The following is a 14,154-nucleotide window of genomic DNA, read 5'->3' on the forward strand; positions in this document are numbered from 1 at the left end:
TCTCCACTTCTCCAACGGTCACAACATGTGAAATTCAACTTGACCCCAGACACGCTTCAGCTGGTGACATGCTGTGGATAGTAGAATGCTGCAGCCTGTCGAAACAGGTAGCATTACGAGGGATGGGTTCGCACATTGACCAAGACCCCGCCCGCATTATGCTGAAGAATAAGGATGGGCGGATGCCTCGATGTTTAGCGGGTTTCGTGAACTGCCAACTTACAAGATCAACATGGCGAACATCACATTCGATACGGAGTTGATGGTCAACCATATCGCTGCCACGCCGGCGGCGGCAGGGTCTGTGTTCACCACGGTGCTTGAGCCCATCACGCGGCGACCAGCCGTGATTAGCTTGAGCAATGAGAGTCCCCCGGTGCTTGAATTGATCAAGGTAGGACTTCTTTGAGGTCGATTCCGTTCGGATACCGTAGTGACAGTGAACAGGAAGACGACGCCGGCAACCGCAACTTGGTGGACCTTGGAGGAAAGCTGAACCTGCCTTCTGGGGCTGTCATACAAGCCTTCGTGGCAGAACAGGATGAGGTCTTGAAGATCTATCTCGCTCTCGCCGTCAAGAATGACAAGAGTTCCGACGTCTATGTTTGTAAACCCTTTCTCCTCGACAATCTGGACGGAATTTCCTTGTATCCGCAACAGACCATGCCTACAGTGAACAAGCTCTTCATGGTAAGTACCGCCCATTCGTCATCAGGACTGAGGCTGAATCACATCCAGGGCGCTGTGACCAATCCTGGTTCTTTCCCCCTGCTGGTCGCAGACATTCAACCGCCAGCAAGACAAAGCAGCAGGAGCAGCGACCTCAAAGCCATCTGGGTCGACGGCGACACGACGCAGATGCTGCAGACTTTCGAACTCCCCCAAAATGCGGACAGGATCATATCCGTTGCGGTCGCGTCGTATGGCATCCTCGGCAAAGGTCTTTGGGTTCTGTATTCCACCCAGAACCAGGCGAAGCTGGTCTGTAACCTGGCCAGGCCCGGGACTGATGGCACGGCCTTGCACTTTCAGCGTCTCGAACCGTCGTGCGACCCCAGAGCGACGGCTATTGCCTCGTATACCGACAAGAACCAACAGTCTGGTCTCCTCGTGGGAACGCCAAAGGGGCTGTACACCATTTCTGCACAGGGCTGTATTAATTCGACAGACTTGCACACTCTTATTGCTGAAGACAGCTTCTTTAAAGCACCGGCCAGCATTTCCGTAGCGCAAGATGGACCGAGTTTGACCGTCTGGGGTCTCAGCCGGGACGGGCAGCTGGGATACTTGACGACTGATTCGACAAGTGTCGAACGGGCACACCAGTCCGGAACGGTCCTGCTGGGAAAACAGTCGTCAGCGTCCTTTTCGGCGTCCATTTCTCAGCGCAACCCCGGTGCCAAACTCAATGCCATTACTCAAACAGTCATCTCGAATGATTCCCAGGGGAATCTAACGCTACTGGCCCAGAGCCAGGATACTGGGATATGGAGGTCCGAGCCGTTTGGGATTGCCCACTACACCAAGACCATCGAGGTTCAAAGCTACGCCGTGAGGGTGACAATCAAGGACGAGAAGAATCTTCCCATCTCAAACGGCGAGGTGTGCGTTGTAGCGTCATCCGACGCAACTGCATATGTCAATGGCAGAACTTATAACATCACCTCGGACCTCGAGGGGACCTGGCTGCCCTTGGACTCTGCAGGCTTGCTCTCCATGATCGTGGCCACCAACATGATCTCTGGCCGCTCCTTCCGCGTCGTCCAGATCACTGATAATCAGAAAAAGGATGTGGAGATGGCAGACCGGACCGTCAGGATCGACCCGAGCTTGAAGGTGGTGCGGAATCTGTGCTCCAAGCTCGGCGGTGACGCCGATTTGAGTAGCCTGAAGACGCAATCTGGCCAGAGCCTGTGGTCGGACGGCAACACACCAGGACAGGAAGATTTGAAGACGGCACACGAATGCTTCAAGAAGCTGAGCCAGGCGCACTCGGATGTCTTGAATCCTAGGTCGTCACGGCGAGTCGACGGCGGTGCAGCGCTAAAAGATATTGGTGACTGGACGATGGATGCGTTCCACCACGTCAAGGTCGCATTAGACGATGCGGTCGCCTGGGTGATTGAGCAGGTCGAAGGAGTGTGGCGCTTCGTGTGCAAGATAGCAGGTGAGATGAAGAGGTTTGTGCTGGACACGATTGAGAAGATTGGTGAGGCTGCACAATGGGTATGTCGTTGTTGCTTTGTGAGATTCCTGCTTTCTAACCCAGGCTAACTTTGGGCTTCAGGTCTGGGAGAAGATCAAACTGGGGTGGGATAAATTGCTCGATTTCTTGGGACATCTGTTCGGGTGGATGATATCAAGAATACCAGCGACGACATCTACAACCTCCTTCTCGGCAGTGTCGACTGGATATCGGATGGCATTCACAAGGTGGAACCCAAGGTAGAAGGGTGAGACATTCCTTCCCTCGTCGTTGAAGATGGAGCTAATGCTGCCGCAGCTTCTTTGACAACTTGAAGGGGATAGTCAAAGTTCCGACCTTGACCCAACCGGCGTCGACTAACATGAGTCAGAGCGGCAAGAGCAGCTCCTCCGCCAAAGCATCTGATAGTCCCGCGTTCAACTACCTGACTGATAGGATGAAGAACGGCAACCCTGGCGCGGCAGCCGCGGCGTCATCGCCATCGACGAGCAAGCCCTCTGGAGCCGGCGAACCGTCCTTTGAAGAGATCTTGAAGCCGCTCGGAGAAAGCCTGATGAAGCTGGTGACCGACCTCGCCCACGACGTCTCCGACCTGTTCCACGGCATGGGCGATCTCTCTCCCAGCCAGCTATTTGCGAAGCTGGGAAACGACCTCCTCGTCAACGTCATCGACGTGGTCAAGTCCATCGTCGTGGGTGTATTGAAGTTCCTGCGCAAGTCCATCGGCCTCTTCAAGGATCTGGTGACGGGCAAGATCAACGTGCCCATCATCTCGGCCCTGTACAAGCTCTGCACGGGCAACGACTTGAACTGGCTCAAGCTGGTAGCGTTCATCCTGGGCTTCATGACCTGTACCATGTCGAGGATCGTCACGGGCAAACCTCCCCCGAGGCTTCAGGACCCGGGTCAGAAATTCCTCGACAAGATGGTCGACGGGGGTGCGTCCGAGGTGGAGCAAAAAGGAAACGCCCTCTTCTTCTCCGGAGTCGGGATGAGCATCAGCGCAGTCAAGATCGTCTACGACGCCATCGCCGTGGCCAAGAGCGTTTCCAAGGTCGGAGCCGCCCAGACGGCCGTCACGAGCGTCAAGACCGAGGCTTTCGGCGTCGCCATGGACATTGCCACCATCGTCTGCATCTTCCCGACCGATCCCCAGACGCCGGGGTACGAGATCCGCAAGTGGATCACGTACATCAACGCAGCCAGCGTCGGCATGGACCTGGCGTTGATGTTGGGCAGCCAGGGCCCCAACCCGGCGGCAGAAAAGGGCGTCGCGATCTTCAAGTTCGCCACCGACCTGGTCAGTGCGTGTCTGTACGGCATCGTCTTCTCCAAAGAGCTCGACGCCGAGAAGAAGTCCTGGCCCGACAAGGACGACGACCTGACAAACTGTGCCATTTGCGAGGACGTCTTTGGCACCGTCAAGAGCTGCGGCAAGCTCATCTGTGCCGTGTCGGCCGAGTCGCCGCAGTCTGCCGCCGTTGGGCTCGCCGTCATGGCAGCCGCGGGTCTTGGGTTGACGGTCAACAAGGGATTCACCCTGAATCGTACCGCCGAGGTGAATCCAAAGTGCTATCGCGGGGCTTTGTGTTGAGTCAGGACAGACTATTCAGATTGGATGGATTCTCTCTATAATATTTGTTGGCTCCTTTGCAGGTGATATGGTTAATGGATGATTGCAAACTGTGGACAGAGGCTCGCGTTTATAGGGAAGTATTGAACATTCAACGCCAAAGGACCTATACCTATACCTATACTCGGACTACTTTTCTCTCTCTCTCTCTCTCTCTCTCTCTCTCTGTCAGAAACACAAAATGTGATTCCCCTTGGGTGTATATTTAGCGATGAAGCAGCTCCGTAGCATTGTGCAGCACCATCTCCCCCGCCCACTTGATATGCGGCTGCACGATCTGCGTCAACTGCCTGCTCTTGACAAAGGCCGCGACCACCGCCAGAAGCACCATGTCCCGCTCGGCGTGGATGCGCGGCGACACCTCGCGCAGCAGGGCGTTGAGGGCCCACCACCTCGTGCCACCGCGGAGCTTGAACGCGCCCCAGTCCACGGCCAGGGTGCGGCGCCAGTACTCCTCGGCCTTGCCCGGCCACGAGGTCACGTTGCGGCCGTGCTCGTTGATGAACCAGCTCGAACAGCCCGAGAAGAAGACGCTCGACTTGAGCTTCGCGTGGATCACGTTGGTCTCGCGGTCCTCGGCGCTCTGTTTGACCTCGATCCGTGAGGCGCGGCCGTCGACAATCGGCTGGATCAGGCTGCGCACCGCGTAATTGACTTGGGTTTGGCACGAGAAGAGCGCCGAGTTGTTGGCCGGGAAGGTGTTGGGGCCGTAACTAAAAGAAAAGACACTTCATCAGGCCGTGTCTTCAAAAGTGGGTGGGAAAGTAGGACAAGAACAAAGAGTATCTGCCCACACTTACATGATTCCAAAGTTGGGAAAGTTGTGCACATACGTCCCCATGTACGCCTGCGCGCCGCGACATTCCCGCCACTGCTGGGCGAGGGAGACGCCGTTGGCGCCTTCGATCTTGATCGTCTGCAGAAAATCCGTGACTTGGTAGCCCGTGGCGAGCACGATGATGTCGAAATCCGCCGCTTTGCCCGCCGTGTCGATCAGGCCGGTCTCGGTGAATTCCTTGATGCCTTGGTTGATCAGCTCGACGTTCCTGCGGTTGAGGCTGTCGAGGTAGCCTGGGTCGAAGATCCGTCGTTTGCATCCTTTTTGAGAGACCAAGTCAGCCACTAACCAACTACTTTGTGTTTCCAAGGAAGAGATGTGCTGCAGCAACAAAGTCACGTACCGAGAGGAAAGTCCGGAATGATGAAGCTGTGGTATTTCTTCGGCGTCTTGGACAGCATGTACGCCTCCGCCTTCCTCTCCAGCCGAGATCGACTCTTCACCCCGGTCGTGGACGAGTAGTATTCCTTGGTGTCGGCGTCGGCGTCGAGGAAGATGCGGAAGCGCAGCCATTTCTGGAGAAGGGGGATCCAGCGGAACGACCACTTTTCCGTTTCGGTGAAGACGTGGTTCGGCTAAAAATCAGACGGCCATGTCAGGTGGAGGAGTTCTCTACCTTGAGAGAAATTGGCGTCGAGGTTGGGAAACACTCACCCTGGGAAGATACCACTGCCGACTTCGCGCGTACTGCGTGATCTTTGCCGCCTTCTCTGCCATGACCGGAATGGCCTGTGCTGAGCTGCACCCGTTGCCAATCACGGCCACCTTCTTGCCCTCCCAGTTGAGGCTGTGGTCCCATTGCGCGGTATGCACCATCGGTCCACGGAACTTGTCCATGCCCGGGAAATTGGGCGTCTTGGGCGTCGAGAGCGCGCCGACGGCGGAGATGAGGATCGTGGCGAACCGCGAATATGTCATGTCGGTCTTGTGGTCCTTCAGAAACACTTCCCACTCGTTCCGGTCTTCGTGCCATTTGCCTCCCAGGCACTCGATCCCGAGGTGGAAGAAGGGCCGGAGCTCGAATTTGTCGACCGTATCGTTCATGTCTTTGACAGCGTCAGCCTATGTTTCTCTTTGTGTCGCTGGAACTCACATTGTAGGATCTCGGGCTGTTCGCACAGTTCAATCGACCAGTTCGGGTTTGGGTTGAAGCTGAAGGAGTAGAGATGTGAGGGAATGTCACAGCCACTGCCGCCAAAGTCAGTGTCACAGCTTCGTTCGCAGACAGATCTGCCACGTTACCATCCCGGATATGTATTCGTCTTCCAAGTACCACCAACCCCGTCATTTCGCTCGTAGATCTGGTCCAAGTCAGTCGTTGAATGGACATGCGGTCACTGGAGTCTGAAAAACCTACAATGAAGTCTGTGTACCCCAGCTTGTGCTTCAGTTCGTATGCGAGGGCGATGCCGGACGGACCTCCGCCGATGATGATGGTGCTCGGTGTCGCTGTGTCTGACATTTTGAGCGCCTCCACTCTGCTGGAGGATGCGGTCGATGAGAATGTTATGGTTGACTCTGAGTATCATGCCTCACTGCTGCGCGGACAACTGATTTATCAAAATCGTTGAGCCATGGCAAGGGTATGTCGGTATACAAGGCTCGGTCTATCCGGGGTACATGCTCTGGCAAGTGGGTCAGGGAATGGCCACCTCGACGAATGGATATACCGGCATCAGAGTTGGCGATATTGCCGTCCTGGGATTTCTACCCGGCCCGGTTACTTACCTGGTATATGTGGGCAGACCATTTACCCGCTGGCATCGTTCTTACACTTGGAAACTGGACTGGGACTGTCAGTCTAGTGTGGGCAGCAAGCACCAAGACGCTCATATGATTATCTCCTGATTATTCTCATTGATTTGCCGAGCATTTTACCGCGCCTTCTGGACCAAGAAAGGCACAGACCAGAAGCATGTCCTCCACCAGTTTTAACTGCAAAGTCAATTGCTTCTCAGGTGCTAGTACTGCTAAAAGTAAAGGCACAGCTATGCTTGAGCCACTTTAGGAGACTAGACCGTGCTACCTATTATTCTTGATTCGGACTTTTGTGCATACCCATAGCTTCTTGATCACATCACATAGATTCAATAGATATCGGTATCTGGATGAACACGTTCATTTGAAAATCAATCTAATTTTGATCCTTGAGCAGGACATCTAGCACGAATCTACTTGACTCGCCTCAGTACCTCCTCCTCGATAGCTCCTCCCAGACCAGCCGTGGTCCCACGTCCGCCCATGTCTGGGGTGTTGATAGACAGGTCGCCTTTTGCCAATACAGTCTCTATCGCGTCCAAAAGTGTTGCCGCCGGCTCCTTGAACCCGAACCACTCAAGCATCATCTGGCCAGCCCAGATCATGCCCACGGGATTTGCAATCCCCTTCCCAGCGATATCCGGGGCACTTCCATGCACCGGTTCGAAGAGACTGGGGAATTTGCGCTCAGGGTTGATATTCCCGCTGGGTGCGATGCCGATCGTGCCAGTACAAGCTGGACCGAGATCAGACAGGATGTCGCCAAACAGGTTACTCGCGACCACGACGTCGAAGATTTGAGGTTTTTGGACGACATGAGCGCTCAGAATGTCGATGTGGTACTTGTCGGTGTGAATATCAGGATATTCTTGTGCAATCGCTGCCGCTCGCTCGTCCCAGTATGGCATCGAAATAGCCAGGCCGTTACTCTTGGTGGCGCTGGTGAGGCGCTTGCGAGGCCTTGATCGTGCAAGGTCAAACGCGTATCTCATCACACGATCGACACCCACGCGGGTCATGATTGTTTGCTGAAGCACAACTTCTCTCTCGGTGCCTTCAAACAGCCTACCACCGACGCCGCTGTATTCGCCCTCTGTGTTTTCCCGGACGACAACAAAGTCAATGTCGCCGGGCTGACGGTCTTTGAGCGGCGTCGGCACGCCCTTCATGAGACGACATGGCCGGAGGTTGATGTATTGGTCGAATTCGCGTCGAATTTTGATCAGGGATCCCCAGAGGATGACGTGGTCCGGGGCAATGGCAGGATTTCCCTGAGCGCCGAAGTAGATGGCGTCAAAGGGCAAAAGCAGTTCTTTCCAATTGTCCGGAAGCATCTGGCCATGCTTGAGGTAGTAGTCGATCGAGGAAAAGTCGAATTCCTCAAACTTCAACGATAACCCGTAGACTTTTGCGATCGCTTGAAGGCATTTGACCCCCCAGGGCATCACCTCCACGCCGATGCCGTCGCCAGGGATGACGGCGATCTTGAATTCCTTTGCGCCTGCAATCATGGTGGCAGTTGAATATCGTTTGAATTTCTCGGTTGTGAGAGATCTGGGCCTTTGTTATTTGGAGGTGAAGATCCCGCAACGACAAGACTATGTAGGCTCGAAAAGGCAACATCGCACAGTTCGCGTCCTTCTATGTATCCTTTGTATTCTCCCATTGTGAGTCCCTGCCAAAATCGTGCACTCGTCAGTATCCCTTCCATACCCGAATATGTTCATACGAGTACATGAACGTACCCCTTTGAGAGGTTCCTAATGTTACTATGCCCAATAAGGATATGGCGGGTATATTGCCCAATTCGGTACTATACGCCGTCCTCGTCACATCCATGTACCCGGGAGGCTGTACCTGTGTGCCTGTTGTCGACGGGCGAGGTAATGGCATATCTTCGGCGTTTTGTCAGAAGAAACGAACCTCTTCGTCTACGGAATTGGACTTACTATACCCAATAGTCTTTTCTTCGAGAACATCACGCAAGATTCTTCGCCTAGTGATCTTATCAGGGTTCTCCCAAAATCCAAGCTACGTATGCCTGGCCAATAGTAATACAGCCGAAGTTGAACCTCTTCAATCCTCACTTTGACCAGTCAGGAACAAGAGAGGATGATTTGGCCATTGCCCAGAAACTTAGTGTCTTCTTGATGATACCCCGCCTGGGGTATAACAGCGAAGTTTCCCCAGTGAGTTTAGCTGCGTGTTTATCCCGCGAAGAGGTAAGAAGGGAGGAGGCCAGAGGGATCAGGATAGAGGATCGAAGGGTCTCCTCTCATTCATTCCCAGAATCTAGACAATGTGCGGACATTTGAGCAAGGGAGAGAATGCTATGGTCAAGATTTCCCTAGGTTACTGATACAGTACCTTCATTTGATATTCACCTGCTCGTCGCCCGTGTTCGTGCGCTGGCGGTATTCTTCTAGGTTCATCTCGCAGGCCTGTGCTTACAATGGCTTCCGCGGCGCGGACTACCTTCGTGCCAGCCAGATTCCGTGCAGCGAAAGCATGCCTTCTGTGTCGACAAAAGAGGGTCAAATGCGACGCCATGGACCACGGCACTCCCTGCACGAGATGTGTTTTGAGCGGAAAGACCGACTGCGTTCTGTTCGAGTCCAAAAGAGGAACATACAAGCGCAAGCAGAGAGTCGCCGTCGAGCAGCAACGTCGGGAATCCCCAGGGAAGGACCTTCATGGCAACAGCTCTGAGAATCCGGCAGTCCCATCATATACTTCAGGGACGACACTGGCCGAAGAACCTCAACATCGACCCGACGCTTCACCTTTGAACCACAGATCCACAACTGCGAGCGAGCCAACAGCAAGACCGCCCGACGAACAGTTTCAGACAGAGCACCTGTCGGCAGCGTCGGTTGATCTAGGTCCACCTGAGCAGTCTGCCACAGACCCCATTGGATTCAATGAGTCCGCGTCTCTGTCAAATGGTTTGGAGAACAGTAACCACCCCCGTCCACTGTCCCTGGATTGCTCGTCGCCCGTCTCGTGTCTGTCCAACACCACACTCTCGCCATATCCAGATATCTCGTGGGCGTCGACCTTTGATCCGTTCCTCAAATCACGCAAGACCCATACGGCCGACCGATCGAACAGGTTCTCCATCACTTACCTCGACGAGTCCTTCCCCCTCTCCCTTGTGCTGCAGTATCAAGGCCATGGAGTAAAGCCACAGCTACATTATCTCACGCCCGCAAAGCCAGAACCTCCAGGGCCGCCTCAGCCTTCGGGGTACCAACACCCTGGCCACATTCCACCCAAGGATATCGAGTTCCTACAAAGCAGAGGATGCTTCGAAGTCCCCGACCCAGATATTCTGGACATCTTGGTCAAGACGTTCCTGGATCGCGTCTATCCCATCTATCCGATCTTCAAGCGAAGTAGTTTTCTCGAGCATTACCGAGCCCAACAGATCCCCTGGCTCCTGCTTCACTCGGTCTGCTTTGCCGCGGTCACCTTCTGCGACGAAGACGTGCTCTTCCGCGTCGGGTACCAAAACAGAATCGAAGCGCGGCTGTGTTACTACAGAAAAGCAAAAGCCCTGTTCGACCTGGGCTATCACATGAACAAGATCATGATCCTCCAGAGTGTCATCCTCCTCAGCTTCTGGGGCGGCGCGCACAATAACTATTGGAACTCGGCCAGTTGGATCGGAGCAGGGGTCATCATCGCAGAGTCACTCGGCCTCCACCGATCCATGGCGGACACGAGGCTGGCACCAGAGGACAAGAGTCTGCTGAGACGGTTATGGTGGATCTTGTTCGTCCGGGACACTGGCGCCGCGACGTTCTCAGGTCGTCAGTTCCGGATGAATAGCGTCGACGTGGCCGACGTCGAGACCTTGACCACAGAGGATTTTGCGGTCGACTCGCAAGATGACATGGACGGCGTGGGCCACGGAATCGACGGTATTGTCGGCTCTTTCCACGTTGAGAACACAAAGCTCTTCCTCATTCTGCGGCGGATCGTGCTTTCCAAGCGAACCGGCCACGGGCCCAGCCACGACGACCTGTGCCACGAGCTCCAGCAATGGCGAGCAGAGCTGCCGCCGGAGCTGAAGTGGCGCGACGCCGAGGCCAAGCTGGACCTCCTCCCAGCCTGTCTCGCCCTGGCGTACAACCACAACCTGATCCTCGCCAATCTGGGCCCCTGTCCCCAACAGTCTGCAGACTCGGTCCACTCGGGCTCCCAGATCTACCAACTCGACGGCGCATGCGAGAACGCGGCACACCGCATCTTCGACCTGACGTGCGGCATGACCACCAAATCCACATTCCCGCGCTTGCCGCACGAAGCCTTCCACGCCCTGTTCCTTGCCCAGGCCGTCTTCTACTCCCAGACCCTCGCCGCGGACGCCGCGTCGGCGAAAATGGGCCGCATGGCCGTCAACACGTGCCAGGTCGTCTGGCACAACGTCCGCGGCGGCTGGGACCCCGCCCGCTGGGTCATGAAGCTGTTTGAGAACCTGCTCGAGGCCACCTCGCCGCAGCAGCGCCGACCGCGGTCCGCAGAGGACATGCTGATGGTCAACGAGGGCGACGAGGCGAACCCGGCCCTCCCAACCGGGGCCGACTACTTGTCGTCGGACATGCCGATGAATGACTTTTCGGGCATGAATTCGCTGCTCTCGTCCATCTTTGACATTTCGACCGCCATGGACGGCCTGGAGGATCCGACTGGGCAGGAAATGTTTTCGTTTGGGCTGCCGAGTGATGCGAACTGGTAGTTCGTTATGTCTCGACCGCTTCAAAAAAGAAGGACGCGAACTAGTTATTGAGTACGACGATTTTAAATGTATGGTGGACGTATGATGCGGATGAGATGGAAGCTATGAATAAATAACCTAACCCCCCCCCGAGCGTTATGTACGGTGCCAGCCCGCTAAAGGGTAGTATTCTACTCGAGTAACGTCCATCTACGCAGCCTCTTCCCACCCCGATGCGAATTGACAAATCTCGTAACCTTCTGGTAAACGCCCTCCGTATCGAGACCGAAGCGGCCATAATTGGCGAGGCTGGCCCCCGAGAAGCCGAACGAGTCCATCGCAATCGACGCGTTACAGTACCGTGCCCAGATGGTGGAGATGTACGCCTCCACAGAGATCGTGTACGGAGTCTCCGACAGCACCGAGTCTTTGTATCCGTCGCTCTGCTCGCTGAAGAGCTGCACGCACGGCATGCTGACCACGCGGGTGGCGATGCCGTCGGCGGTTAGTCTCGCACCTGCCTGCACGGCGAACTGTAACTCGGACCCGCACGAGACGAGAGTGACGATGGCGTTGTTCTGCTCTTGTACCACGTACCCACCTTTGAGGACCGCGTGTCTATCAGTGCGGTGAACCGGGGCTGTCGCTGGGTCCCGCGCCACGGAGATCATAGATGGGCGGCGTTTCTGCGACAGCGCGGCCAGCCACGCCCCAATCACCTCCTCGCCATCTGCGGGGCGGATGAACAGGAAATTAGGCATGGCGCGGTACAGCGAGTCGAGCTCGACGGCCTGATGGGTCGGGCCGTTCTGGCCCTCGCCGATGCTGTCGTGCGTGGCGATGTGGATCACTTTGAAGTGGCTGAGGGCGCCCATCCTCACGCCCGGCGCGGCGTAGAGGTAGAACATCAAGAAGGTCGCGGTGGTCGGGAGGATGGCCCCCTCAGAGTACGCGGCGAGACCGTTGGCGATCGAGGCCATCGCATGTTCCCTGATCCCGTACCGGATCACCCGGCCGCCGGGGTTCGCGGCGTCGAGGATCTGAGCAGACTGGTCGCCTAGGGCGTTGGAGTTCCACAGATCCGCGCCCCCGGGCATCATGTGCGGAATGCTGGCTAGTAACTTATTGAAGACGAAGCCGTTGGCCTGCCGGGTAGACTGTTCGTGAGACGGTGCGTCTAGCGACGACAGGAGTTCCTTGAACTCAATCTCGCCTCTCAATCGCTTTGCCAGCTCCGCACCCTCTTCGGGGAATGCACATATATAGCTCTTCAGCCTGTCGTTCCAGACTTGCTCGGCGAGACGGCCCTCGTCTTGCTTCTTTTCAAAGTATTGTTTGACCTGTGTCGAGATCTGGTGGGTCTCTTGGTCGATACCGTCGCTGTGGGTCAGGTAAGGGAGCAGATCTTCGTCGGTGAACGTCCCGTGATGGGCTTTGGCCGTTCCGGCCGTTGCGCTTCCATATCCAATTGTCGTTCGGATGTTGATGAAAGTTGGTTTACCCTTGGTGGATTTTGCGAGCCGTAGCGCGGCGACGATGTCCTCGACCGACGTGTCGCCTGTGAATACATCAATCACATTCCACCCCAGCGCTCTCATCTTGGCGTTGGTATCCTCCGTCGAGATCCAATCCAGCGGTCCGTCGCAGGTAATGGCATTATTGTCGTAGCAGAGACAAAGGTTGTCGAGCTTCAAATGCCCCGCAAGCGCGAGAGCCTCCTGCGCCACCCCTTCCTGCAGACAGCCGTCACCCGAAGTGACGTATATTCGCGAGGTAGTTACCTCGAACCCGTCCCTGTTATACCGCGCTGCCATGTGTTTTGACGCGATGGCCAGTCCGACGGCGTTGGCGATGCCCTGACCTAACGGGCCCGTCGTCACTTCCACTCCAGGGACTTCGTTCTCAGGGTGCGCATGGCACAGTGTAGTCTGCCACTTTCCCTCTTTCACCCCCTTGGCGCTGGCGTACAGCTTCAACTCGTCCATCGTCATGTGCGCGTACCCCGTGACATGGAGCATCACGTACAGCAAGATGGCCGCGTGGCCGTTTGACAGGACGAAGCGGTCGCGGTCGAACCAGAAGGGATTCTTGGGATTGTACCGCATCGTGTGGCCCCAGAGAGCGACCGCCAAAGGTGCCATACCGATAGCGGAGCCTCCGTGGCCACCGCCGTTCTGGCGACAGCAGTCCATGACCAGTTTTCTGATGTCCCGAACGACCAGTTCATCTTGGGTGTACTCGCGCGAGGACGTGACGCCGTTGACTAAAGCGTGGGATTTGGCCATTGCCGCGGTGTGGAGGGCAGGGAATGTCGACTACGAGGGACACAATAAGGTAAAAATCGAGGGATAGGTTTCTTAAGAGACTAAACGCTCATCTGCTCTCGCCTCAATCTCATCTACTAAAGCGCGGACCTAGTTTGATACGTATGCTATCCCGTATGTCCACCCCTTCGCATGTTTTCATCTCAACATCATCTACATGCTCGGAACCGTGGTTTCAAAAATCCTGCGCAGACAACTGAATGCGGTAGCTTGTATGGTATATAGCCGGAACTCTGCCCTGAGCACACGAGATACTGCTGAAATAGTGCAGTAACAGCAAGGTATACCTCCGCCCGATGAAGCTCTAGCAGGTTAGCGCACTCAACCCTGTAGTGCGTACACTTCCAGACGCGGCAAGTTCAAGGAGTTCCACTTTTGAAGTTAGCCAATAGGACACAAGCGTCTCCGGTCCGACTACTGCAAGGAGTGAGTGAGTGAGTGTCGATGGGCTGTCTGGACTTGTGACTTGGAGGAGATAGAGCTAGTTCGTCTTACGGAGGGATGATGGGGGTGAAATGCCATGGATAGGTTTTTCAGCGATGGCTATACGTTGCGACAAGAAGTACATTCCGCGTAAGTGGAAGTAAACCGACTATACATGTGTGCTTGACCTCACGTATATCCGCTCAAATCAACGCGTTACGGAATACGCGTTGGGAAGCTCATGCATGACGT

At 55.5% G+C, this 14,154-nt stretch overlaps 5 protein-coding genes across 5 annotated transcripts; 2 read left to right on the forward strand and 3 right to left on the reverse strand.

Annotated features, from left to right (window-relative positions):
- Nucleotides 1–232: 232 nt before the first annotated feature.
- Z517_03582 (uncharacterized protein) lies at nt 233–3,800 on the forward strand (the record flags this gene model as incomplete). The annotated part of the gene is made up of 5 exons (XM_013432686.1): nt 233–394; nt 448–2,226; nt 2,288–2,349; nt 2,373–2,453; nt 2,504–3,800. The coding sequence occupies 5 exons, from the start codon at nt 233–235 to the stop codon at nt 3,798–3,800; spliced, it is 3,381 nt and encodes a 1,126-aa protein (XP_013288140.1).
- Nucleotides 3,801–4,044: 244 nt separating this feature from the next.
- Z517_03583 (uncharacterized protein) lies at nt 4,045–6,139 on the reverse strand (the record flags this gene model as incomplete). The annotated part of the gene is made up of 7 exons (XM_013432687.1): nt 4,045–4,552; nt 4,640–4,937; nt 5,021–5,252; nt 5,332–5,723; nt 5,771–5,865; nt 5,920–5,978; nt 6,035–6,139. 7 exons carry the CDS (start codon nt 6,137–6,139, stop codon nt 4,045–4,047), a joined length of 1,689 nt encoding a protein of 562 aa, XP_013288141.1.
- A 709-nt stretch (nt 6,140–6,848) lies between these two features.
- On the reverse strand, nt 6,849–7,946 carry Z517_03584 (tartrate dehydrogenase; the record flags this gene model as incomplete). The annotated part of the gene is made up of 1 exon (XM_013432688.1): nt 6,849–7,946. The coding sequence occupies one exon, from the start codon at nt 7,944–7,946 to the stop codon at nt 6,849–6,851; it is 1,098 nt and encodes a 365-aa protein (XP_013288142.1).
- A 941-nt stretch (nt 7,947–8,887) lies between these two features.
- Nucleotides 8,888–11,176, forward strand: Z517_03585 (uncharacterized protein; the record flags this gene model as incomplete). The annotated part of the gene is made up of 1 exon (XM_013432689.1): nt 8,888–11,176. One exon carries the CDS (start codon nt 8,888–8,890, stop codon nt 11,174–11,176), a length of 2,289 nt encoding a protein of 762 aa, XP_013288143.1.
- Nucleotides 11,177–11,346: 170 nt separating this feature from the next.
- On the reverse strand, nt 11,347–13,440 carry Z517_03586 (transketolase; the record flags this gene model as incomplete). The annotated part of the gene is made up of 1 exon (XM_013432690.1): nt 11,347–13,440. One exon carries the CDS (start codon nt 13,438–13,440, stop codon nt 11,347–11,349), a length of 2,094 nt encoding a protein of 697 aa, XP_013288144.1.
- Nucleotides 13,441–14,154: the final 714 nt, after the last annotated feature.

Source organism: Fonsecaea pedrosoi (genome assembly GCF_000835455.1).
Source record: "Fonsecaea pedrosoi CBS 271.37 unplaced genomic scaffold supercont1.2, whole genome shotgun sequence".
Classification (NCBI taxonomy): Eukaryota; Fungi; Ascomycota; class Eurotiomycetes; order Chaetothyriales; family Herpotrichiellaceae; genus Fonsecaea; species Fonsecaea pedrosoi.